The 25,104-nt window shown below is 41.9% G+C and overlaps 1 protein-coding gene across 7 annotated transcripts in view; it reads right to left on the bottom strand.

Moving 5' to 3' along the window:
- The window catches only part of pum3 (pumilio RNA-binding family member 3), a 48,008-nt gene extending 23,922 nt beyond the window's left edge, over positions 1-24,086 (bottom strand). For 2 of the 7 annotated variants that reach the window (XR_013498162.1, XM_078214304.1), the window contains exons 1-8: positions 23,481-23,819; positions 14,730-14,853; positions 12,379-12,576; positions 10,421-10,556; positions 6,707-6,782; positions 4,848-4,941; positions 4,686-4,752; positions 1,100-1,274 (exon numbers count right to left, since the gene is read on the bottom strand). Coding sequence is in view for 4 of the 7 variants with exons in the window: in XM_078214304.1 (XP_078070430.1) it covers positions 1,100-1,274; positions 4,686-4,752; positions 4,848-4,941; positions 6,707-6,782; positions 10,421-10,556; positions 12,379-12,576; positions 14,730-14,829 (846 nt within the window). In the remaining 3 variants the exon portion in view is untranslated. Of the gene's footprint in view, positions 1-1,099; positions 1,275-4,685; positions 4,753-4,847; positions 4,942-6,706; positions 6,783-10,420; positions 10,557-12,378; positions 12,577-14,729; positions 14,854-18,455; positions 18,595-23,480 lie in introns of those variants that run through there. The other 5 variants (XR_013498161.1, XR_013498163.1, XM_078214303.1 and 2 more) reach the window with 5 other exon arrangements.
- Positions 24,087-25,104: the final 1,018 nt, after the last annotated feature.

Here is a 25,104-nt window from a genome sequence, read left to right as displayed (position 1 = left end):
CATCATAAAAAATCCAACTTGTCCACCCAAAGTAGGAAGAATGTGGAACTCACTATCACAGGGTGTGGTTGAAGGGAATAGTGCAGGTGCAATTAAGGGGAAACCAGACGAGCATTTGAGGGAAAAGGGAACAGATGGTTACAGTGGTAGATTTAGATGAGAAAAGATGGGACGAAGCTTCACTGAAGTATAAACTTCCTATGCCATGTATCCTCTGTAATCTTATGTAACCAGAGAAGGAACTATTTTTTTCAAATTGGAGTCTAAACTATTTATTTGGTACAAGGGTAACAGCATGGTTAATTGGCACAGTTAGAAATAAAGATCCATAACCACAGATCTGTACTGTCCTGCAACTGCCTTTCCGGGTATGGTGTGCAAAAATTAAAAATGGATTGGGTTAAGCTTGTGACCTTCATTCAGTTTAATCTTTCCAATGAGGGTTCTAGACGGGCGGCACGGTAGCACAGTGGTTAGCACTGCTGCTTCACAGCTCCAGGGACCTCGGTTCGATTCCCATCTTGGATCACTGTCTGTGTGGAGTTTGCACATTCTCCTCGTGTCTGCGTGGGTTTCCTCCGGGTGCTCCGGTTTCCTCCCACAGTCCAAAGATGTGCGGGTTAGGTTGATTGGCTATGCTAAAATTACCCCTTAGTGTCCTGAGATGTGTAGGTTAGAGGGATTAGTGGGTAAAATATGTAGGGATATGGGGGTAGGGCCTGGGTGGGATTGTGGTTGGTGCAGGCTTGATGGGCCGAATGGCCTCTTTCTGTACTGTAGGGTTTCTATGATTTGCTACAAAATGGGCAGTAAACAGTGAAACAGAAGGAAATTCAATTACAATATTTCAAACCAAGCTTGGTCAGGGCAAATGGCACAACTGGTTACAAATTGGAATAAGGTAGTAAGTAAAATGGGAGAAAGAGAGCAGAAAGACACTTCAAATTTTGTTAAAATAGCTTGTGTGATTTGAGTTTATGCATAAACTACTCCTCACGCCATTTGTTCCAATGACGGTATGGAAGCCAAGAAGTTAAAATTTGCAAAGGTATGGACAATTGAGTTTTTCTGGACTCTCAAATAATAGTTAGAAAATTACCTTGCAAATCATAAACGTGTTTCCATAAAGTTCTTCTGTTAGCATTGTCCTCTGCTGTAATATTGCTTTGTCATTGTATGCATATTCCACAATTGCTGATGCCTCGGAATGTCGCAACATTTTTTTAACTCCACCTTTAAAGCTTTTGATTACTTCTGCGACTTGTTGCTTGTTTCTAGCAAAAGCATGAAATAATGAACATTAATTTGCACAGCAATTGAGGGTTTTTTAAAACACTTAAATAATTTCATTACTGCTGAAAATTAAAGTTAACATTGTGTAAATTAACATTTGGCAGAGAAACTATCAAGATTTTGTTGAAATCCATCATGGGAAATCAACAATTATATTTCTTTATCTGACTGCGCTCAAGAATATTGTTAAATATTTTTTGCAAGGGTAGATGCCACTTGCAGATTACCTCCAGTTGACCTGTGGCTTCACGTGCTGTGGCGCAAGAGCGGGAAATCACTGCGGATTCCTCTCACTCTCTGGATTTACCATAAAGGAGAGTGAAGGAATTGCTCTAGGAGGCAGAAGGAAGGCTCCAGTATCCATAAAGCTCCTGTAAGACCAGGTTCATGGTCTCCATCCTATATTGTACACCCCTGCTACGATTCCATCAATTTGCTGAATCTTTACTAAGCCGTGAATGCATGTGCAATCAAAGTTATGATGCGGTACTATTCGCTCCCTTCTCGATTGGGGTTACTGTGTTCCCACAACATCTTCCAGCCATGGTCCTTAGAGTACATCTCCTCGCACAAGTTACATCAATTCTCCTGTTGCTCCTCATAACCCAGTATTTTCCCCCTATCCCACTGAGGTCTGAAATCCCTCCTTGATTCTATTCAGCTAAATGTTCACCTCCATAGTAAGTAGATTGGAAGCCAAAGCAAAACATAGAATCTACTGCTACCAATTCTGTTTTGGGGAAGAGTTATGTAACTAGAGAAGCTATGGCAGTGATAAGAATCATAGAATCCCTAGAGGGTAGAAGGAGGCCTTCGGCCCATCGAGTCTGCACTGACCACAATCCCACCCAGGCCCTATCCCTGTAATCCCATGTATTTACTCTCCTATTCCCCTGAAGCCAAGGGGCAATTTAGCATGGCCAATCCACCTAACCTGCACATCTTTGGATTGCGGGAGGAAATCGGAGCACCTGGAGGAAACCCATGCAGAACTTGCAAACTCCACTCAGTCACCCGAGGCTGGAATTGAACCCGGGTCCCTGGCAGTGTGAGGCAGTAGTTGTAACCACGATGCCACTGTGCTGCCCAAAGAACCACAGAATCAAGCAAGTGCAAACTTGCTTTCTGGAAAATGAAAATATTTTTGACCAGGTGCATTGGCAAAAGCTGTTGAAAGTGCTGGAAAGTTAGTTGATGAGGTATAAGGATAATTGTAGCTCTGTTCATGGGACAGACTGTTACAATCAGGCACGGGACAAGTTAAGACTCACCATTACTCTTAAGACTATGGAGGTAAAAGCAGTAGATGAAATTCAGAATGGCATCAAAGTAGGTAACGGTAGTACAATTTGTAGATGGCCAGACCCAGGTGGCTAGAACAGAAGATCCAGAGATACTAATTGATGGTGGAATTAATGTAGTGAAAGCTTCAGAATGAAAATTAATATAAACAAAAAGTTGTGAAGTTTGGAATAAATGTGGTGGGAACATAGAGGTCAAGATCAATCAGTCCAAAGATGTGCAGGTTAGGTTGATTGGCCAGGTTAAAAATTGCCCCTTAGAGTTCTGAGATGCGTAGGTTTGCGGGATTAGCGGGTAGATATGTGGGGGTAGGGCCTGGGTGGGATTGTGGTCGGTGCAGACTCGATGGGCTGAATGGCCTCCTTCTGCACTGTAGGGTTTCTATGATTTCTATGATCAATGGTCAACATCTGGAACACGTCAAAATTTAAGTACCTAGGAAGCATCTTGTCAGAAGATGGTTACTACCATAAAGAAACATTGGCGAAGAATGCATTCTCCAAACAAAAAGCTGGTCAGCAAAGAAATAAGCAGAAATCTTAAGAAAATCATCAAGCCTGTGATCTGGAATACTCAGCAGGCTTGGCAGCATCTGTGGTGAGAAAAACAGAATTAATGTTTCACGTCCATATGACTTGAGTGTTTTGTTCAATGGACCTGAAACACAGACTATGGGAGAAGCAGAGGTCCAAAGTCTAGAAAGTTGCAAAATGTGGTTCTGGAGCAAGTTAGTTGGAGAGAATATAGGAGCAAAGAACAAATTCTCAGGATGATGTCAGAGAAAAGGTAGTCAATGAATATCAAGAAATGCCAACACTTTGATTGGCAATATTCTAAAGGTGCAAGAACTTGGAGGTGAACAATGATGAGAGGGATGTATGGTGCAAAAGGGACAAAGAGAATGATAATGTTGGTAAACTTCAAATTTAAAATGGGAAGCCCCTATACGAGCATTTGAAGAGGAAAGGCCACGAGGCATGGAGAACTGAGCAGAAGACTTGCCCATAATGATTACTGTTTGGACCGCCTTTGGGATGTGCCTGGCCTCACTCAGGGATGCCATGCACCCAACGCACGCACACACAAAAATCACAGGTACAGGCCTACAACCCATCATTCTTTAGTGCAGCATATATGTACATATGAAATAGGAGCAGTAGGCAGCCATTCAGCCCCTTGTGCCTGCTCCACCATTCAATAGCATCATGGCTGATCTGCATATTTTCAAGTTTTAAGTTCCCATCTCCTTCGATAACCTTCGATTCCTCTGCCTCTACCTTCGCCCCAAACATATTCAATGATTCCACCTCCTTCTGCAACAGAATGCCAAATTCGCACAACACTCGAAATAATTCTCATCTCTGCCCAAAATGATGACCCCCCAACTTTAAAACAGTGTTCCCTGGATCTCACACACAGGAAGAAACACCTTTTCCACATCCAGCTTGTCAAGACCATTCAGAATCTTATATATTTCAATGAGGTCATCCATCACTCTTCTAAACCCCAGTGGAAACAAGCCCAGTCTGTCTAACTTTTGACCCTGACAAAATTTAACAAACAGAAAGTTGGCATCAAGTCTGAGGAATAATTTATTAGTTGATTTAGTGTGATCTAAACCAAAAAACACCTGAAACAATCCTAGTTACAGACACATTGGCTCAAATCTTTGGGTCTCTGGATCATCAGATACCAGACATATGACTGAGATGAACGTCAGCACCCCATGGAATTCATGACATGCTGATCTACATGGGAATTGCCTGGGAAATTTGAACTTCTGATGGGTAATTTACCCTACTTCCCAGGGTCTTCCACGATGTCTCAGGTTCTTGAGTTAAGTCAGAGACTTGGGACAGTTACAGTGTACTTACCAGAAGAGTTACTCAGGAAATCTTAAGACAGTTCAGGGAGAACTGAGCTCAGGAGGTCTCGGAACAAATGTGCAGCAGCAATGAGTTGGGGCAATGTTCAAATTAAGCAGCTATCCAATGATGATTGCCACTCCTTGGAAAGTCCAGGCCATTATCAAATGTAAATTATGTATTACTGCCCACTGAGTGATAATTATCTCTAAACATTCTACTTACCCATACATTAGAAATTTTTTCACAATATGCCTGCCATACTTGGACGTGCTCAAGTCAATCAAATGTCCTGTAAACAAAATACAAGTGGTATCAAGCAAGGGGCAACATTTAGACAGCATCTTTCCTCAAATGTAATGAAGAGCATACAAAGAGTTAAGGTACCTTTCAATTCCTCAAAAGCCTCCTGCCTTTGTTTTTCATCCCCAAACTGAACATAACACTGGATAACGCGAGCAGAATCGTGTGCAAAAGCAATCTGGAACAATGACAAATTACAATTCACACCAAAAACCAAAATCCGCAACGTCTGTGTAAATGTCATGTTATAACAAGTTTACTGCAGAATTATGGATTCAGTGAGACACTTTCAAGGTGACAATCCCCAGCAGTACTGTCAACCTGCTAATCCAATGCTTAAAGATGTCTTACAAATCATGTATGCCCTAGTGGGGTTCCTGTGGCAGCCGTCACAATAAGTCAGATGATACAGAGAGAATAATAAGATGGAGATGCATTTAATTTTTCCAAAACGCTGCAAAATCTATTTTCTATCTGAAAAAAAGCCCAAAATCAGAATTTAAATGCTGATGAGAAGTTTGGTAAGAAGTCTAACAACACCAGGTTAAAGTCCAACAGGTTTATTTGGTAGCAAAAGCCACGAGTTTTCAGAACAGGCGGTCCCTTCGTCAGGTGGGTGGGAGTTCTGATTATAAACGAGGCTCAAAGACACAAACTCAATTTACACGAAGAATGATTGGAATGTGAGCCTTTATAGCTAATCAAGTCTTAAAGGTACAGACAATGTGAGTGGAGGGAGCATTAAGCACAGGTTAAAGAGATGCGTATTGTCTCCAGACAGGACAGTTAGTGAGATTTTGCACATCCAGGCAGGTTGTGGGGGTTACAGATAGTGTGACATGAACCCAATATCCTGAACACTCCTGCGTTACGCTGCAGGAAAGGATGTCCCGAGGCATGGTACATTGGGGAAACCATGCAGACGCTACGACAACGGATGAATGAACACCGTTCGACAATCACCAGGCAGGAGTGTTCTCTTCCTGTTGGGGAGCACTTCAGCGGTCACGGGCATTCGGCCTCTGATCTGCGGGTAAGCATTCTCCAAGGCGGCCTTCACGACACACGACAGCGCAGAGTCGCTGAGCAGAGACTGATAGCCAGGTTCTGTACACTAGGACGGCCTCAACCAGGATATTGGGTTCATATCACACTATCTGTAACCCTCACAACCTGCCTGGATGTGCAAAATCTCACCAGCTGTCCTGTCTGGAGACAATACACATCTCTTTAACCTGTGCTTAATGCTCCCTCCACTCACATTGTCTGTACCTTTAAGACTTGATCAGCTGTAAAGGCTCACATTCCAACCATTATTCATGTAAATTGAGTTTGTGTCTTGGTGCTTTGTTTGTAATCAGAACTCCCACCCACCTGACGAAGGGACACCTGTTCCGAAAGCTCGTGGCTTTTGCTTCCAAATTAACCTGTTGGACTTTAACCTGGTGTTGTTAAGACTTCTTACTGTGTTTATCCCAGTCCAACGCCAGCATCTCCACATGATGAGAAGTTTGGCAGACTAAAAGCTTTCATTTCTAAGACAGGATAATGAAAAGCAGCATAAAGCAATTGCCCCTCTAATTTTCAATACTCAACATGTGATGTGTTACATCTGAAACATTGTGCACCTGCTCAGAACTTGCAAAGCTCCCCAGGCACCACTCGTGAATATGGTCTTTCCTTTTTAAAATGGACAAGATGTTGTAAATGTGTAACAATGTATTATTCTGCTGATGAAGAGAGCCTATTTTAGGCTCTAATCTCGTGTAGGTTATATTACTGATGAACACTGGTTTACAGGTCAGGTTATAGTTTGGAGCACAAAACACCAATTAAAAAGTTGCATTCTAGTATTAAGTATGATACAAAAATTTGTACTGAAATGCGAGATATCCGTGAAAGGAAAAGAGTAAGGTTGAAAGCAGACTGAAACAAACCCATACATTTTTAATGTTTCCATGGACGAGCTTCTGCAACTCTTTCATAAGTTCTGCTCTCTTCTCTTTACTGCAGTCTTTCCTATAAAACATTAAAAATAAATTTAAATTACGTTATAGTAACCCTTAAAGGAAGGGGATTTCACTTTGACATTATCCTTTGTAAACATGTTATTTCTTAATAAATACAAAAACAGTTGTCCTCAAAGGTTATTCTACAAGAAATCCGAAACATTTGTCACAGACGAAAGGCTAATAGCAAAACAGGTTGTAGTCTACTTTTATGATGCAACTACCAAAGATTTTCCAAACTGCTGATGGATCTAGAATTGGCATCCATGACTGGGCTACGCTAATAATTGAATGTTGCATAATCCACTCGCAATATTCCGGCAAAAATCAACTTAAAATGTTGATCTGAAGCAGTCTTCTGATGAATGAAAGGAAAATGCTCCACAAGCAGGAAAATTATAATTTCTCCAAATTGCACAAGTAGATATGCAATTTACACTGAAAGTATGCTGCCCTGTTAACGAATGCCAAAAATGAGCTTTAATCTTTCTTCTAATGGATACTGCAAGCTGGAGACTATATTTTTTTTATTTAAAGCTTGCTGGTAGTGGCAGCTGAAAATCATGTTCTTGCCTTTCCTTACTATAAGTAAGCCTTCTCTTTATCCAGACCTTTAAAAAAAACTGCACTTATTTGCGAAGGAACAAGATTGGGAAAACAATGGTGATAATATGATTTAGTTATGAGAACAGACAGACATTTCTGTAGTTGCAGTTGCCTCCCTGATGCCAGGGTTCAGGGTGCTACTGATCAGCTGCAGAACATTCTGAGAGGGGTATGCTGTCCAGGCAGATATTGTGGTCTGTACGCGTACCAATGACGTAGAAAGATGGATGAGTTCCTGTAGGTAGGGAGCCAGGAAAGAGACTAATAAGCAGGATAGTTAGATCAATGACAGTAATCCTCAGATTGCTTCCAATGTCATGTGCTTGAGAGTACAGAAATAGGAGAATAGAGCAGATGAATGTGGCTGCAGAGATGGTATAGGTGTGAGGGCTTTAGATTCCTGGTGCATTGGGATTAGTTCTTGGGGAGGTGGGGGAGGGGATGGGGGACATGTACAGGTTTAATGGGGTGCAGTTAGAGAGAGCGGGGACCAATATTTTTGCAGGAATATTGCGAGTGCTTCTAAAGTGTTTAAACAATTTTGCAGGGGATGGCAAGAAGGTGTAGCGTAAGAAAAAAATAAAAGGATTGGAAAAGACAGATAGCAATAGGATAAGACATAGTACGGTTTTATATGGGGTTGGAATAAAATACAGGAAAGTTGAAATGAGGTTAACTGTGCATGTATGCAAACGCACACCGTATAGCAAAAGGAGGTTGGTGAGCTGCAGGCAGAAATAGGGACATGGGAATATGATATTATGGTGATAAGAAGGCCTGGGTCAAAAAAGGAACCGAATTTAGTACTAAATATTCCTGGATAAAAGGTGCTCAGTAAAGAGAGGGAAGGAAAGAAAGGAGGGGGACAGTTTCAATCAAGGATAATATCACAGTGCTGAAGACAGGGTGCCCTGTCAAGGACAGAATTTATTTAGTTAAGAGTTAAGAAACAATAGAGGTATCATAAAACTGGGTATATTCTGTAAGTCACAAACGAATGGAGAAGATAGAGGAAAAAATCTGCAGGGAAATTAGACAGGTGCAAAAACTAGTTATTACAAAGGACTTGAAATTCCTTAATATGGATTGGGATGGTAATAGAGTAATAGGGGAGAGAAGGGGAAAGAGTTTCTGAAGCATGTTCAGGAAAGTTCTCTTGATCAGTGAGTTGATCAGGGTTTTCTTGAGCAGCACTGCTGCCTCACAGGTTCAATTCCGGCCTCCAGTGACTGTCTGTATGGAGTCTGCACGTTCTCCCTGTGTCTTTGAGGGTTTCCTCTGGGTCGGTTTGCTCCCACAATCCAAAAATGTGCAGATTAGGTTGATTGGCCATGCTAAATTGTACCTTAGTGTCTGAAAATGTGTAAGTTAGGGGAATTAGCGGGGTAAATATGTAGAGTTATGAGGATAGGGCCTGGATAAGATACTGTGTTGCAGATTTGATGGGCTGAACGGCCTCCTTCTTCACTGTAGGGATTCTATGAAAGTATGCTTCCAGCCCAACAAGGAAGGAAGCATTTTTGGATTTGGTTTTGGGAAATGAGACAGGTCAACTAGATTAAGTGTTACTATTCACCAGTATCACATTATAAGATGTAGAATAGCCATGGGAAAAAGACAAGGAGCAATCAAGAGGAAAATTTATTAATTGCAGGAGGATCAGCTTCAATCAATTGAGAACAAAACCATCCCAAGTAAAGTGGAATCAAAGATTGGCAGGCAAAGCTGTAACTGAACACGGAGTTGCCTTTAAAATAAGGAGATTGTTGAGGTACAGTTAAGGAACATTCTCACAACTTCCTGGAAATGTGAATAGAAAGGAGAGACTGGGCTGCTCCCCTTGGAAAAGATTCAGGGGAGATGAATAAAGGCATTCAAAATCAAGAAGGCTCCAGAAGAAAATAGAAATTGTTCCCACTGATTGAGAACCAGAACACGCATTTAAAGTTAATAACAGAAAAGAACCAAGATGCAACATAAGGAAAAATGTATTCACACAGAAAATGGTCACGATCTGGAACGCACTGCCTGAAAGGGTGGTGAAAACAGATTCAATCATGGCTTTCAAAAGAAAATTGGATAAGCAGCTAAAGGGGAGACGTGTGCAAGGCTAAGAAGAAAGGGTAGGGTAGGGTATTATGTGATTAGTTAAATGTCTTTACAGAGTGTTAGCATAGGCTTGATGTGCCAAATGGCCTCTTTCTGTGCTGTAACATATGATTCTATTAAAATCCCACTGTTCTCGGCACATAAACCTTTGAAAGACTGGTCAATAGAGGAACATTTGTGCAGAAGAAATTAAAAATACAGGTCAGAGAATTAGATAGACATTTCTTTAAAAAATGCAACATTTGACATAAGGTTTTATGCATTTGCTTAATAAGTCTATACATTTTCCCACAATCATATAATATAGATTGAGATTTTAGAACAAGATGACTACATGTTTCATTCCACTCACGTTTAGAAAACAACTCACCCGATGGACTGGATTTTGGCTCAGCAATTAGGGTGGGCAACAATGCTGATCTCACCAGCAAGTCCCACATCCCATGAAAGGGAAAAATATAGAATTTTACAGTATAGACACAGACCATTTGACTCAACAGGTCAGTACAGGTTACCATGCGCCACCTGAGCAGTTACCAAAGTGTGGGGTGAAAAGGGATTATTGGGAAGTGAGAGACAAATCCGCAGGGCCTATATTCTGGGGATCAAACCACCGCTGAACTTTTGAGCTGATCAAGGTAATCAGCAATCAAGTTGCAACGCAAGGTATCTACAGACTGGACAGCTGGCAACAAAATGATCAAGTTGGATCCTGGTAACTTTTACAGTGTGCAGCAAGAAACCTTGATGGTAAAAGTGCGTAAACAAGTTTAAACAAGATATATAAGCACACAGCTTTCTGATAAGACGAGCATTCCAGATTATGTGGGTGGGAGACAGTCTTCATACAGGGATGTTAACAGGAATAAAGCTATATAATCGAGTTAATGTGAGCACTTAGAACTGTTAGAAGTTAAACTTTCTTAAAAGTACCTTCTTACACTTTCCCAAATCTGCTTTGAGCGAACAATTAAATCATAATTGGTTTTCTTGTCCTGTTGTCTGTTTTGCTTTAGTTCTTTCTTTTGCTTTTTTAAATCATTCCATTTAGGTTTCTTTCCTGATGTGCCTAAAACACAAAATATTACACACTTCACATTATATCTAACACAAATTAAAAGCTCATGTACATTTTAAAATACAGTGGGTAGATTGCTACATGGCTGCAAAATCAAATATAGACCGCTAGAAGATAATGTCACTGATATGTTCATGATGTGGAGATGCCAGCGTTGGACTGGGGTGAACATGGTAAGAAGTCTCACACCAGGTTAAAAAAGTCCAACAGGTTTATTTGGTAGCAAATACCATAAGCTTTCGGAGCACTGCTCCTTCGTCAGATGGAGTGGAAATGTGCTCTCAAACAGTGCAAACAGACAAAATCAAGTTGCAGAATACGGATTAGAATGCGAATCCTACAGCCAGCCAGGTCTTAAAGGTACAGACAATGTGGGTGGAGGGAACATTAAACACAGGTTAAAATCATGTGCATTGTCTCCAGACAGAACAGCTAGTGAGATTCTACAAGCCCAGGAGGCAAGCTGTGGGGGTTACTGATAATGTGACATAAATCCAACATCCCGGTTTAGGCCGTCCTCATGTGTGCGGAACTTGGCTATCAGTTTCTGCTCATTCTCCAAGGCAGCCTTCACGACACACGACAGCGCAGAGTCGCTGAGCAGAAACTGATAGCCAAGTTCCGCACACATGAGGACAGCCTAAACCGGGATGTTGGATTTATGTCACATTATCAGTAACCCCCCACAGCTTGCCTCCTGGGCTTGTAGAATCTCACTGGCTGTTCTGTCTGGAGACAATACACATTTCTTTAACCTGTGTTTAATGGTCCCTCCACCCACATTGTTTATACCTTTAAGACCTGGCTGGCTGTAGGATTCGCATTCTAATCAGTATTCTGCAACTTGATTTTGTCTGTTTGCACTGTTTGAGAGCACATTTCCACTCCATCTGACGAAGGAGCAGCGCTCTGAAAGCTTATGGTACTTGCTACCAAATAAACCTGTTGGACTTTAACCTGGTGTTGTGAGACTTCTTACTGATATGTTCAACAGAGACTTGTTGTATCTTGGGCAAAAGGAGAAAAAAGAAATGCCCATGTCTATAACCTGAGGTAAGAAATTAGTTTAATAAAGTAGTAAAAAAACCAAGATCTCTAAAGTAATTATAAAGTTAACGAGACTGCAAATAAGATCCTTTTAGGCTCAAGAGCTGATAATAATTCGTTCACACCTTTCCAAAGCACAGATTTTACAGTTGATAAGCATGGCCAAAAGCAGTGTGATTTTCTTTGCTCTCTATTTCAATACCTTCCACATTAAATCATTGAATCTTGGAAGGGCAAAGCCAAGATCAAGAAATCAACACTTGAGAATCATACCCATTATTCAGTGGTGTAATAAACTGTTAAGTCAGCAAGGTGCAGCACGCAATGGTCAACACTCCTTATATAGCAATATAACTTTTTTTTCCAGATCACAAAAACAAGACTGACAAATAGCAGTGCTTTCCAAGAAACTCAGTTAAATTTTCAAATGGCTTGAAAACAAGTTGCTGCAACCACTGGTTAGTTTTTTTTTCCACTTCTAAGAGCCTGTTCACTAACTGGGATATTCCTTCTGCTGTTTTTAATCGACAGATGTGGAAAAGTTTGGAATGCTAATCAAAAGCAATCGAAGAAAATATGTATAATTTAAAAAGGGATAAATCACGGGTATGGTCATATATACAAACGCTTGAAATACATTTTGTAAACACAAATTTAAAAAATGTTTAAAATTTCATTCAAAAAGGTAGTAGTTTTTTTTTTCCTGACGATCTGCTCAACAAAACAAACAGGAGAGCCCATCCAAAGAAATACAATCAGCAAATACCTTCTTTATTTCCAGCCAACTGCTTCCTCTTATTTCCAATCTGCTGCTTTCCTTTAAACTTTGCTACATTTGCTTTCCCAGTAGCATTTGCCATCTTCTTGGGACGAATTGCTTCTGTCCCTTTCTCATACTTTTGAGATATGAACTTTGATTTGCCTTTCCCATTTCCACCTTTGAATTTTTTGGGAGTGTCAGAATCTACATAAATGAACAAAAGAAAGTTATACAGATGACTGTACTTTCTAGTACAAGGTAATGCAGTGTCCACATTGGGGGCATAAAGCATAAAAGCCCTTAGTTTTTAAACTTCATACAAAATAACAGGTTAACGCACAATAAACATCTGTGACTTGTTTGCCTAACATTGAGTAAGTGAAGTAGGACGAACCTTGACAGGAGAAAGCATTGCAGAGGACTGAGAGGGTAAGAACAAAGCAGAAAGAAATAGGTTATACTGACATGCAGAGATCTAGGGAAGTGGGAGGAACCTCATGTGGAACAAATTAACACAGATCATTTAGACCAAATTTGTGTTTATTCGATACAAAAAAGATCTATGCAGTTCTGGCTTTTTCAAACAAACAACTGGTTGCAAAAATTAAACGTTACTTTGATGGTGGGGTTTGGTACACTGGGGTGATATCAGATCTGCATAAGTTTTAGTAAAAATAAATTACAACATTCCCTTCTCTTACCTTAATGTGAATACTTTTGATCTGACAGTTTAAAAAGAACAATTTCAAACAGAGCCATTGGATTTGTGAAATGTTTACTTGAATAGTTTTTGCTATTTGATTCCAGTCTCAAATTGCTGAACAAAAATAAAATGTTTAAATACTGTCATTATTTTCAAATTCTAAGAGTCTGCTGAAATAACTAATCAGTTTTTGACTGTAGCCAAGTACAAAAAGTGGTCAAATCCGTTTTTTGTATTTGACTAACTAGTGGTTACTGCTCTCCAAACTAAAACTTAAGCAGCTGATGTGAAACTTGCTGAAAAAATAATTTTGTAGCTATCTTTCAAAGCACCTGGAAGACAACATGCCCTGGGAAACCATGAAAGTGATTCCAATACTAGGTTATTTATTATTAGGAGCAATCAAATTTTATATTCAGTTTAGTCATGTTGACATGAATTACTTTTCTTCATCAATACACTGGGCTGAAGTTTTGGAATCAGCAGCAAAGCAATAGCACTAAAGAAAGCTGCACGATCTCTGTGCCACAGACCTCTCTTTGTGACAGTAGTTTAAGTCTATCACTGAATCAAGGAGATTTCCAAGGACCCAGCAACCGTGATGCCAGCAAACAGGGTAGGCAACCAATCACATTAAAGTATTTTCAGACAGCAAACCAGGAAAGGTAAAACTACCAAATTCCTTCACTTTTAATTTAAAATACAGATAGTGAAATAAACTACAACACCTCGACTACCGTAATCACAAAACTGGGTTTAATAAACCATATTTTAAACATTAGAAATTTCAGTTGAAAGAGAACGAGAGAGACTAAAAGGGTTATTTGTTTTGAATGAATTGAGTAGTTGAGTTTCAGATTTGGTACATTTTTGGAGAGTTGCAGTTATTGGGCGATTGGGATAGCCAAATTGGCAAACCAAAAAAATGGGATAGCATGAGGTGATAAGTAGAAAATGAATGCTAGATACTTTTAATATAATTCATTACCCACAGCATTGCTTAGAGAGTTAGAGAATGCAGCCTGGAAAGAAGTGGATCTTTTGTGGCATGGATTACAGCAGTCAGGGCAATGCAGTTAGTGGAAGCAAGCTTTTTCGTTTGTGGAAGTTTAGAAATGGTGTGGGACGAATAAAGTGATTTGGGGAAGCAAGCTGTAGAGACATTGAGTTTCGACAAGAAAACTGAGGATTTTAGAGTGGTAGTTGAGATAGAGGAAGGATATGGTAGTGTGTTTTTGAGGGGTGCTAAAATTAGGTATTAAAACACATGTTATGTGGCATGCTTAAAATTTGGTCCATGGTTGAAGACAATGGCAAACAGGTCCTGAAAATGCTCCTTTGAAATAAAAAAATCATGCCAACTATGATTTGTTTAGACATGACCAACAGATCCATTGTTCTTGCCAGGAGACTTTTCCAAGACAAATAGCTTTGCTTTATTAGCACTCAATTAAATAATCTACACCATCCTTGTGAACTTGAGGTTTTATGTGCAAACGGCAACAGGATGTGGAATGATGGCCAGCACAGACATGATGGGTCTAAGGGCCTCTTTCTGTGCTGTGAACCCTATGACGCTGTGAGTGTTAAATTTTATTGAAAACTGGTGGAGGGTTGTTGCACATATTTTATTCCAATGATACAAAGGTCTTACCTGATGAAAAATGTTTAGATTCACTGAACTTTTTCAATTTGCCCTTTCCAGGTGGTGGCTTTCTACCTTTGCCAGAATTTTTTTTACCCTCAACCACCATGATCACGCTGCCACCTCAAGAAACCTGTAAGATCAGATACAACAGTTAGAGCATTAGATCTATGCTTCATCAGACTAAATGAAAGTGTAACACTGCCATTCTACAAAAGATTATTTTGTAAAGCATGGAATTTGACCATAGAGGCAAAAATGCACACAATTACATTTTATACACTCAAACTCAAAAAAAAATCAGTATTTGACCTCAATAAGACATGATACCTTACCATTTCTTTCTCAATAGACTACAATTATTTCTAAATGTATAATGCCTCAGAGTTGTCTTTGCTCATCAAATGGATCATTTAATCAGTTTGCTGCATCTTGAGCAGCAATAATCAAGCAGTTTGAGCACTACTCTGTTCCACTAGCTGGAAATATATGCTTACTTGAGCTGAATTTGAAAACACAAGTACTGAAACTTCTGTATACTTAATCAAGATGACTAATGAAACAGAAACATCATGTGGAAAAAATATCTCAAATACATTAATTACTCAGTTGCTTTTGTGATTAATAACTCAAATATAAAACAAGTGAATAAAAATATGCACCTCAAGGAAAATCTGGCAAGTCACAGTAAGTGCAATTTGCAAAGTGTCACGTGGCAATGGCAGAAAAATGAGGGAAGGCAAAGAGTTCATAAATATTCAGTTTTCCGAATCACAACTTCCTTCGGTCTTGATTTCCCTTACATTCTATCAAAAAATATCAGGTCAACATGCTTGAGTAAAGGAGGAACAGCTACTGTAATCAGCAACTGTTTGCATTTCATCAACAAAACAATTCTTAAAGTGCACAACATTAGCTGCATCTTTAATATCTTCTACTCCACGAGACAAAGATACAAGGAACAAAGGAACTTCACATTGTTGCTGTCCAAGAATACAGAAAGATGAAGTGCGATCATTTCAAAACAGAAACGGAAGCAATATGGGCTACAGAGTATCAACGACAATATTTTCAGGAAATCTAACCTGAACTTTGGAATTACCCAGGGTGACGGATGGGAAATCTTCAGGTGGAATTCAATGAGGGTAGCAGGTGGCCCGTCAACCACCAAAACTGGCAGTAACCTTGCCCATCCAAACTAAAGGAGCCCCAAGAAAGTGAAGTCCCTGACTGGCAGCAGCAATCTTGCCACCAGGGTTCGAGAACTGCCAGTAATTCAACTGGCCTACATCAGGTATCCCTGGAGAAAGTTAAGTGAGGGTGGGATGAGTGTCATTGGGAGGGGTGCCGGTGAGAAGTGGGGTCAAAGGAAAGAGCTTTCAGCAGGCCCCCCAACCTCAGCCCTTTTATTGAATTACTGATCAATGGAACCTCCCCCTGTTCCCACTTGGCCACAGGCAGCCATGCCCACAGGAGCAATATTTGCCCACTTAAAGTCCTCCATTCACATTTGGACAGGAAAGACACCCTCAAGACTTCCAGACTTAAGTAGAAAGAGACGGGAAAGCAGTGGGTTTTCTACGTCCGTACACTCCTGCCCAATCGCATGCACCCCTCCCCCCAAACACAGGGGGACGATTAAATTGCACCATCCTATTTATCCCCAAAACCAGAAAGCTTAATGTAGTGCGCACTGGTGACACCAATATCTTATATATTAACAAACCTGAGAAAGATAGACCCAACAGCTAATAATTCCATACACACATTAAAAACTCTATGGCTGGACAAATTCAAATGAAGGACAATGATCCATACCCAAGAACAAGGCCTGGTTGTGAATGTTCAATTGGTTCTCAACTGTGAGCAGAGCTGATAATTCTACATTTTATGCCTGCCTTAATTACCTTAAGAAGGCCAACTTCTTGAAAGTGCTTGAACGGAGTGGCTAGTCAGGTCATTTCAGAGGGTATTAAAAATGAATGACATTTTGTGGACTGAAACCATATTAGGCTGGGCTTTTTAAAAATACTTTTGTGAGATGCTGCCTCGGCCAGCATTTATTGCCCATCCCTATTTGCCCTTGAAAAGGTAGCAGTGAGCCACCTTGAACCTCTGCAGTCCATGTGGTGTAAGTGGACACAGTGGATGCTGTAAGGGTCTTGACAGATAATGTATGAGTTGAACTCTCAATCTCTAAGTTGGTACTACAGGATAGTAACAATTGTATTACTATCAAAACATAGCAATAAGCACACTGCCCTTGATCCTTTTTTGTTACTTATTATGGATGATTTATATCTCAAAGACAATTATCTGCCTTGGTTCTGTAATTTTTATTACCTCTGCTGCCTAACAAAATTCAGTTTGAAATTTTGAACTGATTTAACTTTTTGGGGGAAAGAGTATCCGGATTTCCGTGGCCCTGCCACACTGCATACCCATACATGTACTGCATTGTGGTTCTTTATGCTACTTTTCTAGGCTTGGACACAAAGAGCCAAATCCAATCATAAATGTTGAACAAATAAAAAATCACGAATGAAAAAAGAAGAGTTGAAGAGTAAAGCAAGCTTGCAGGTGAAATAAACACCCATGCTCTAGATTTACCGCTTCTAAAATGTGTACCTGACCCTGAATATAGCAATTAGGACAGGAGTAGGTCATTCAGCCTTGAAGCCTCCTCCACCATTTGCCAAGATTGCAGCTGATCTAATTGTGGCCTCAACTCAACTTTCTTGAGTATCCCCTACACCCTTTGAAATCAAGAAATTAACTATATCAGTCTGAACAATATTCAATTACTCCATCTCCAGTGCTTTCTGAGAGAATTCCACACACTAATGATCTTCAGAAAAAAGCAATTCTCATCTCTACCTTAAATGGAAGCCACCCCCCCTATTTTTAAATTGTGTCCCCTGGTTCTACTCTCTCTCATAGAAAGGGAATCGTCCTCGTCTCAGCATCCACCCTGTCAAGCCCCCCTCAGTATCATTTGTGTTTCAATAAGATCACCTCCCATTCTTCTAAATTCCAGTGGACGCAGACCCAATTTGTCCAACCTTTCCTCATAAGATCACCCCTTCAAGTCAGGTTATCAGTCAAGTAACCCTGTGCTCGACTCCTTCACCTTTTGCGTTGATGGTTACTGTAGCAATGGACCCAATGTATCCGACAACGACAAGGATCACCCCATCATTAACCCCAAACCCAGCTAGAGGCCAAGCAGCCTGTTCCTCCTTCAATTGGTAGCTGAGTAACATTCTGGCCAATCATTCTTGCTGTTGCTGCCTTAATATGAAAGATAATGCAACTCTGGTCTATCTACTTCTCCATCTATTTTTATAGCTATCTGAGGGCACCACTTCACGGCACCCACAGTAAAGAACCATCTGAACTGAGCCCCAGGTTTAACATCTCTGCTGAATAGACTGCTGTTGAGGACCACTGCCTTAGGGCAATTTCTGAACTATACATCTTTAGCTGAAATTATGTTGAGCAAACTATTCAAGTTCATTCATATAATGTCAAAACTTCATGTACAGAAGGTAACACTCCAAACTTTAAGTCATACCCCATGTGACCAAGTCATATCCCACTTGAAGTTTCAAAACATAATTCTCTCCATCCACAATTGCATTTAATAAGACAACCTTATTAAAAATTCTCTGATCATACTTCTCATACTAAAAGTGAACTCAGGATCATATTTTCAGAATTATGACCACCACTTACCAATTTAAAAAATCCTTCTCTCATTCAACTAGATCAAATCCCACCAAGGCTCCAAATTCTCCCAGGTACACACTGGCATAATCCTAGCAATTTTCTGAAAATATTAACATGTTCCTGCACCTCCTGAGTGACAACTGCCCTATATTATAAAAACAAAGAACAATAACCAAGAAACCGCTAAACCTGTACACCAGCAATGATATTATGTCAATAAACAGGTAGCTTCATCAGTCCTCGCCACAAGCTAGCCCAATCTGAAAGCCTCTGGTCTACAATTGTTCACTAATGAATTGAAACACACAATTGCACAGTTCTGTCCCCTTACAGTAACCATAGAATCAGTGACTAGTCTCCAGCATCTTGCCAACAGCACTGCCTCAGTGGCTGCCCAGGCTTCACTACTCTCCATTGCAGCCTGACACAGGCCCATCAAGGGAGAGAGGGTGGCTGCCTGTCTAATTCTTACATGGAGGAAATATAAAGCCTAAATATACAGCCTCCCGGGAGGCTCCCACAGTCCCCTTTGGATCCACAGACCCCAGTTTGGGAACCCCTGATCTAGAGAAAATGTCTCTGTGGGTTCTCAGTCAGCCAGACTGAGATTCAGCCAGAGTGAGGATATCAGAAATTTGGAGCTGAGTGGGAACTCGGAGCTGAGGGGAAAGAGGTGCTCACCTTTGGGAGGAGCGGAGAGGCGGACCTGCGAGGGAGACTCAAGGGCAAGAGAGAAGTAGAAAGAAATCGAACCGTGACGTCACAACCAGCATGTCTGTGATTGGCAAGTAGTTTCTGTTCTTTTTCCTCATTTTTCTTTTCTCTTGGCATTGTAGTTAAGTTACTTAAGGGTTAATTCATGGCCGGAGATCCCAGACCCGTGTCACGCCCCTCATGTGCTATGTGGAAATTCAGGGACCGTTCCGGTGTCCCTGGCTCCTGTTCACATGCAGGAAGTGTCTAACTACAGCTCCTATTAAACCACTTGACAACTCTGGAGCTGCAGATGGATTCACTTTGGAGCATCTGCGATGCTGAGGAATACATGGATAGCACGTTTGGTGATTAGGTCACATCGCAGGTAAAAATTACTGAAGATAGGGAATGGGTGACCACCAGACACGGGAAGAGTAGGAAGGCAGTCAGGGCTTCCCTGCAGTCATCTCCCTCCAAAACAGATATATCTTTTGGATACTGTTGGGGGAGATGGCTTACCAGGGGAATGTGGCAGCAGCCAGGTTCATGGCACCGTGGCTGGCACTGCTGCAGCACAGGAGGGCAGGAAAAAGAGTGGCAGAGCTATAATGAAAGAGGACTCAATTGTAAGGGGAACGGATAGGCATTTCTGCTGACACAAACGAGACTCCAGGATGGTGCAAGGGGTCAAGGATGCCTCGGAGCTGCTGCAAGGTGTTCTGGTGGGGGAGGATGAACAGCCAGCGGTCCTAGTGCATATAGGGAAAAAAATGGTATGAGGTCCTCCAAGCTGAATTTAGAGAGTTAGGAGTTAAACTAAAAAGTAGGACCTCAAAGGTAGCAATCTCAGGATTGCTACCAGTGCCACGTGCTAGTCAGAGTAGGAAATGTCAGGGTAGCTAAGAGGAATACGTGGCTCGAGGGAGGGAGGGATTCCTGGGACATTGGAAGCGGTTCTGGGGGAGGTGGGACCGGTACAAATCAGATAGTCTGCAACTGGGGCAGTACCAGAACCAACGCCCTAAGGGGAATGTTAGTTAGTGCTGTTAGGAAGGATTTAAACTAATATGGCAGGTGTATGGGAACCAATGCAGGAAGTCAGAGGGAAGTAAAGTGGGACAGAAACAAAAGGCAATAAGGGGAAAACAGAGAAACCAAAGACAAAAATCAAAAAGGGCCACATTATATCATAATTCTAAGAGAGCAAAAAATGCCAAAAAAACCTGAAGGTCTGTGTCTCAATACGAGGTGGTAATAAGGTGGATGGGTTAACTGCGCAGACAGTCATTAACAGATATGATGTAATTGGGACCACGGAGACCTGGCTCCAGGGTGACCTAGGATGGGATCTCAGCATCTGGGGGTATTCAATATTCAGGAAAGATAGATGCAAAGAAAAGAGAGTGGGGTAGCATTGCTGGTTAAAGTGGACACTAACAATAAGGACAGACATTATTAGCCTGGATGATGTCGAATCTGTATGGGTGGAGCTGCAGAACTCCAAAGGACAAAAAATGCTTGTGGGAGTTGTGTACAGACCACCAAACAGTAGTAGCAAGGTTGGGGATGGCATCAAGCAGGAAATTAGAGATGCATGCAGTAAGGGCACGGGGCAGTTATTATTGGTGACTTCAATCTGCATATTGCTTGGGCTCACCAAACTGGTAGCAATACGATGGAGGAGGATTTCCTGGAATGTATAAGGGATGGTTTTCTCGACCAATATGTCGAGGAACCAACTTGAGAACAGGCCATCCTAGACTGGGTATTGTATAATGAGAATTAATTAGCCATCTTGTGGTGCGAGATCCTTTGGGGAAGATTGACCATAATATGGTAGAATTCTTCATTAAGATGGACAGTTAAATCTGAGACTAGGGACCTGAACTTGAGGAAAGCTAACTCGTATGAGACGTGCACTGGCAAAGGATACTTAAGGGGTTGACAGGGGATAGGCAATGGCAGATATTCAAAGAAATTCAAAGAACACATGGAAGAACTTCAACAACTGTACATCACTGTCTGGCGTTAAGAGTAAAACAGGGAAGGTGGCTCAACCATGGATAACAAGGGAAATCAGGGATAGTGTTAAAGCCAAAGGGGAGGCATATATTGGCCAGAAAAAGCAGCAAACCGGAGGGCAGGGAGAAATTTAAAATTCAGTAGAGGAGGACAAAGGATTTAATACAGAAGGGGAAAACAGAATACGAGATTAAGCTTGACTGCTTTAAAACTGACTGCAAAAGCTTCTATAGATACATGAAGAGAAAAAACTAGTGATAACAAATGTAGGTCCCTTACAGTTAGAATCAGGTGAATTCATAATGGGCAAAGAGATGGCAGACCAGCTGAACAAATACTTTGGATCTGTCTTCACTAAAAGGAGGACACAAATAACCTCGCAGAAGTGCCAGGGGACAGAGGGTCTAGTATGAAAGAGGAACTGAAGGAAACCCTTTGTCAGGAAATTGTATTGGGGAAATTGCTGGGATTAAAACCTGATACATCCCCAGGGCCTGATGCTCTGCATCCCAGAGTACGTAAGTGGCCCTAGAAATAGTGGGTGCATTGATGATCCTTTTTTCAGCATTTTATAGACTCTGGAAGAGTTCCAATGGATTGGAATATAGTTAATGTAACCCCACTTTTTAAAAAAGGAGAAAACAGGGAATTATCAACTGGTTAGCCTGACTTCGGTGGTGGTCCCCTAGTCTGAGGAAGGACATTCTTGCCATGGAGGGAGTCCAGCAACGGTTCACCAGACTGTTCCCGGAATGGCAGGACTGACATATGAAGAAAGACTGGATCGACTGGGCTTGTACTCACTGGAATTTAGAAGAATGAGAGGGATCTCATAGAAACAAATTCCTGATGGGATTGGGCAGGCTAGATGCGAAAAGAATGTTCCCGATAAAAGCAAATTACTGCAGATGCTGGAATCTGAAACCAAAAGAGAAAATGCTGGAAAATCTCAGCAAGTCCAGCAGCATCTGTAAGAAGAGAAAAGAGCTGACATTGTGTCCAGGTGACACTTTGTCAAAGACTCATCTGGACTCGAAATGTCAGGTCTTTTCTCTCCTTAAGAATGTTCCCAATGTTGGTGAAGTCTAGAACTAGGGGTCACAGTCTAAGAATAAGGGGCAAGTCATTCAGGACTGAGAAGAGGAAGAACTTGTGAACATGTGGAATTCTCTACCACAGAAAGCTGTTGGGGCCAGTTTGTTAGATATGTTCAAGAGGAAACTGGATATGGCCCTTGCGGCTAAAGGGATCAAGGGATATGGAGAAAAAGCAGGAGTGGGATACTGAGCGTGCATGATCAGTCATGACCATACTGAGTGATGGTGCAGGCTCGAAGGTCCAAATGGCCTACTCCTGCACCTGTTTTCTATGTTTCTAGCTCTTGGTGAAAATCAATCCCATTAGTGATGTGGGAATTAAAAATAGGAATTGGCCATTTAAGTCCATACACCTTTCTGCCATTCAACAAGATCATGGCTGATGTACAATCTAATTCTATACATCCATCTGCGCCCCATACTCATTTGGCTAATACACCAATCTCAGTTTTATAATGAGCTGATCCAGCATTGCAGTAATCGTTGTTTGCAAAGGGTTCCAAAATTCAACCACCCTTTGACTGAAGAAGTATTTTCTAATTTCACCTTAAAAGCCACACTCTAATTTTTAGAAGTTCCCCTAGTGAGACTTCCCAAGCAAACAAAACGTTTCTCTGTCTAACCTGTCACCCTTCATAAACATGGATCAAAACATCCTGTCTTGTCAACTCTAAAGAAGGCAATCTTAGCTGCGTTACAATCTCATGCTGGTGTTGTTCGATTAAATTTAAGCTGCACTCCCTCCAAGGACATCTCCTCAGGCGTGGGGCGACACAGTGTTGAGCACTGTTGCCTCACAGCTCCAGGATGCGATTCCCAGCTTGGGTCACTGTCTGCGTGGAGTTTGCACTTTCTCCCCGTATCTGCGTGGGTTTCCTCCGGGTGCTCCGGTTTCCTCCCATAAGCCAAAAATGTGCAGGCTAGGTTGATTGGCTGTGCTAAATTGCTCTTTAGTGTCTCAGGATGTGTAGGTGAGAGGGATTAGTGGGGTACATGAGAGAGGATAGGGCTTGGGGTGGGATTGCTGTCGGTGCAGACCCGATGGGCCAAGTAGGTTCTGCACTGTAGGTTTTCTATGGTGTGGTATCCAGGAGTGCTTATAAAATTCCACAATGTGGTCTAACCAGGGCTTTGTACAGCTAAGCATAGCTTCTACCCTCCTGTATTGTATTATAGTATTCTAGCTAGAAAGGCCAGCATTCCAGTCGTTTGTTACCTATATCTCTGTCCATATGCTGCTGGACCATTAACAGACTTCGGGCCAACACAGTTTATAGTTTTTGCAGCATTTACAAAGTCTCCTGTTCTATGCTCGAAAATGGACGGCCTCACATTTGCCCACACCGAGACCCGTTGCCACGGGTTTTGCCTTGAGGGTAGGGTCACGGTCACAGACTCCAACAGCTAAAAGTCTTGCCCCGGACCGAGACGCCAGGTCACCCCAAGGCTTTCGGTACCGAAACAGCGGCGGCGACCCCAGCAACCAACCTGCGTATGTTCCGCTCCACGTGCGGCTCCAAATCCAGCTTCAGGGACTGTCGCTCCGGCTCACACTGCGCCTGCTCCGCTCCGGCTCACACTACGCCTGCTCCGCTCCGGCTCACACTCCGTCTGCGCCTGCCTGCTCCGCTCCGGCTCACACTGCGCCTGCTCCGCTCCGGCTCACACTACGTCTGCGCCTGTCTGCTCCGCTCCGGCTCACACTGCGCCTGCTCCGCTTCGGCTCACACTGCGCCTGCTCCGCTCCGGCTCACAATACGCCTGCGCCTGCTCTGCTCCATTCCGGCTCACACTGCGCCTGCTCCGCCTCACGTGCGATTCCCCAGCCCGCGGATGGCGTCATCAGCTTGCGCTGCGCTAACGTCAGCACGCTCGCTCATTCATTGGCCGGTACGTTCCAACACATTTCCTGCAGCAACGTTAATTTTAAAATTACATTGTCATATTTGAAATGAAATGTAAAGAAAATCTTAGAATTAAATTCAATAAAAGGTTTGAGGCGTTCGCCCTCAGTTGTGGCGATACCTCTCGAAACAATATTGACGCTGGAGTGCAGGTTGGACCGGTGACCCCAGGAAGTACTACTGGGTACGACAGATTTAGTGTCCGGGTGACACCAGGAAATAGGCTGGTGCAGCTAGTTTAATGTCCGGGTAACGCTTGGCCTCTGTCGCATAGGACCAGGCTTGCTGCACACTATTTATGGAAAAACAATCTGATCAAATCGCAATCATTTTCCCCACTAAAAATCCGAACAATTTAATTTATTTAAATAGGTTTGGAATCTAACTCATTATTTTAGTGACGTTGATAATATCACTTGTTATATATTAGTTCTAAAGTTCTCTTAATATTATGTTGAGCCGTGGAATTACTCAGCAGGGAAGGCAGAATCTGGCCAAGTTTAGTAAACTCAAGGAACATCTCATCTTTCTTGTAAACACTTGTACTTTCCAGCCTTAATATTGAATTCGTTTCTTTGGGCAGCAGGTGATAATATTGTTTATTTCCCATTTACACCTCCTTTATTTACTTGTTTGTTTCCTTACCATCCCCTTTTGCCTCACCTAAATACTTCTTTTAGGTGAAGCAGAGCTTCACATGCACCTCCTTCAATTTGGTCTATCGCATTCGCTGAACCAGGGGCTCTCCTCAGCACCCAGTGCAATCATGGGGAGGGGTGCGGGGCGAGCTCTCCCACATGCCTCAGCTCAATAACCACTGTGGCAGTAAAAGCAAAATATTGCAGTTGCTGAAATCTGAAACAAAAACAGAAAATGCTGGAAAATCTCAGCAAGTCTGACAGCATCTGTGGGGAGAGAATAGAATCAACGGTTTCA

This window comes from Mustelus asterias, chromosome 6 (assembly GCF_964213995.1).
Source record: "Mustelus asterias chromosome 6, sMusAst1.hap1.1, whole genome shotgun sequence".
NCBI lineage: Eukaryota > Metazoa > Chordata > Chondrichthyes > Carcharhiniformes > Triakidae > Mustelus > Mustelus asterias.
The sequence above is the reverse complement of the archived record's forward strand: the minus strand, read 5'-3'. Positions and strand labels throughout refer to the sequence as shown.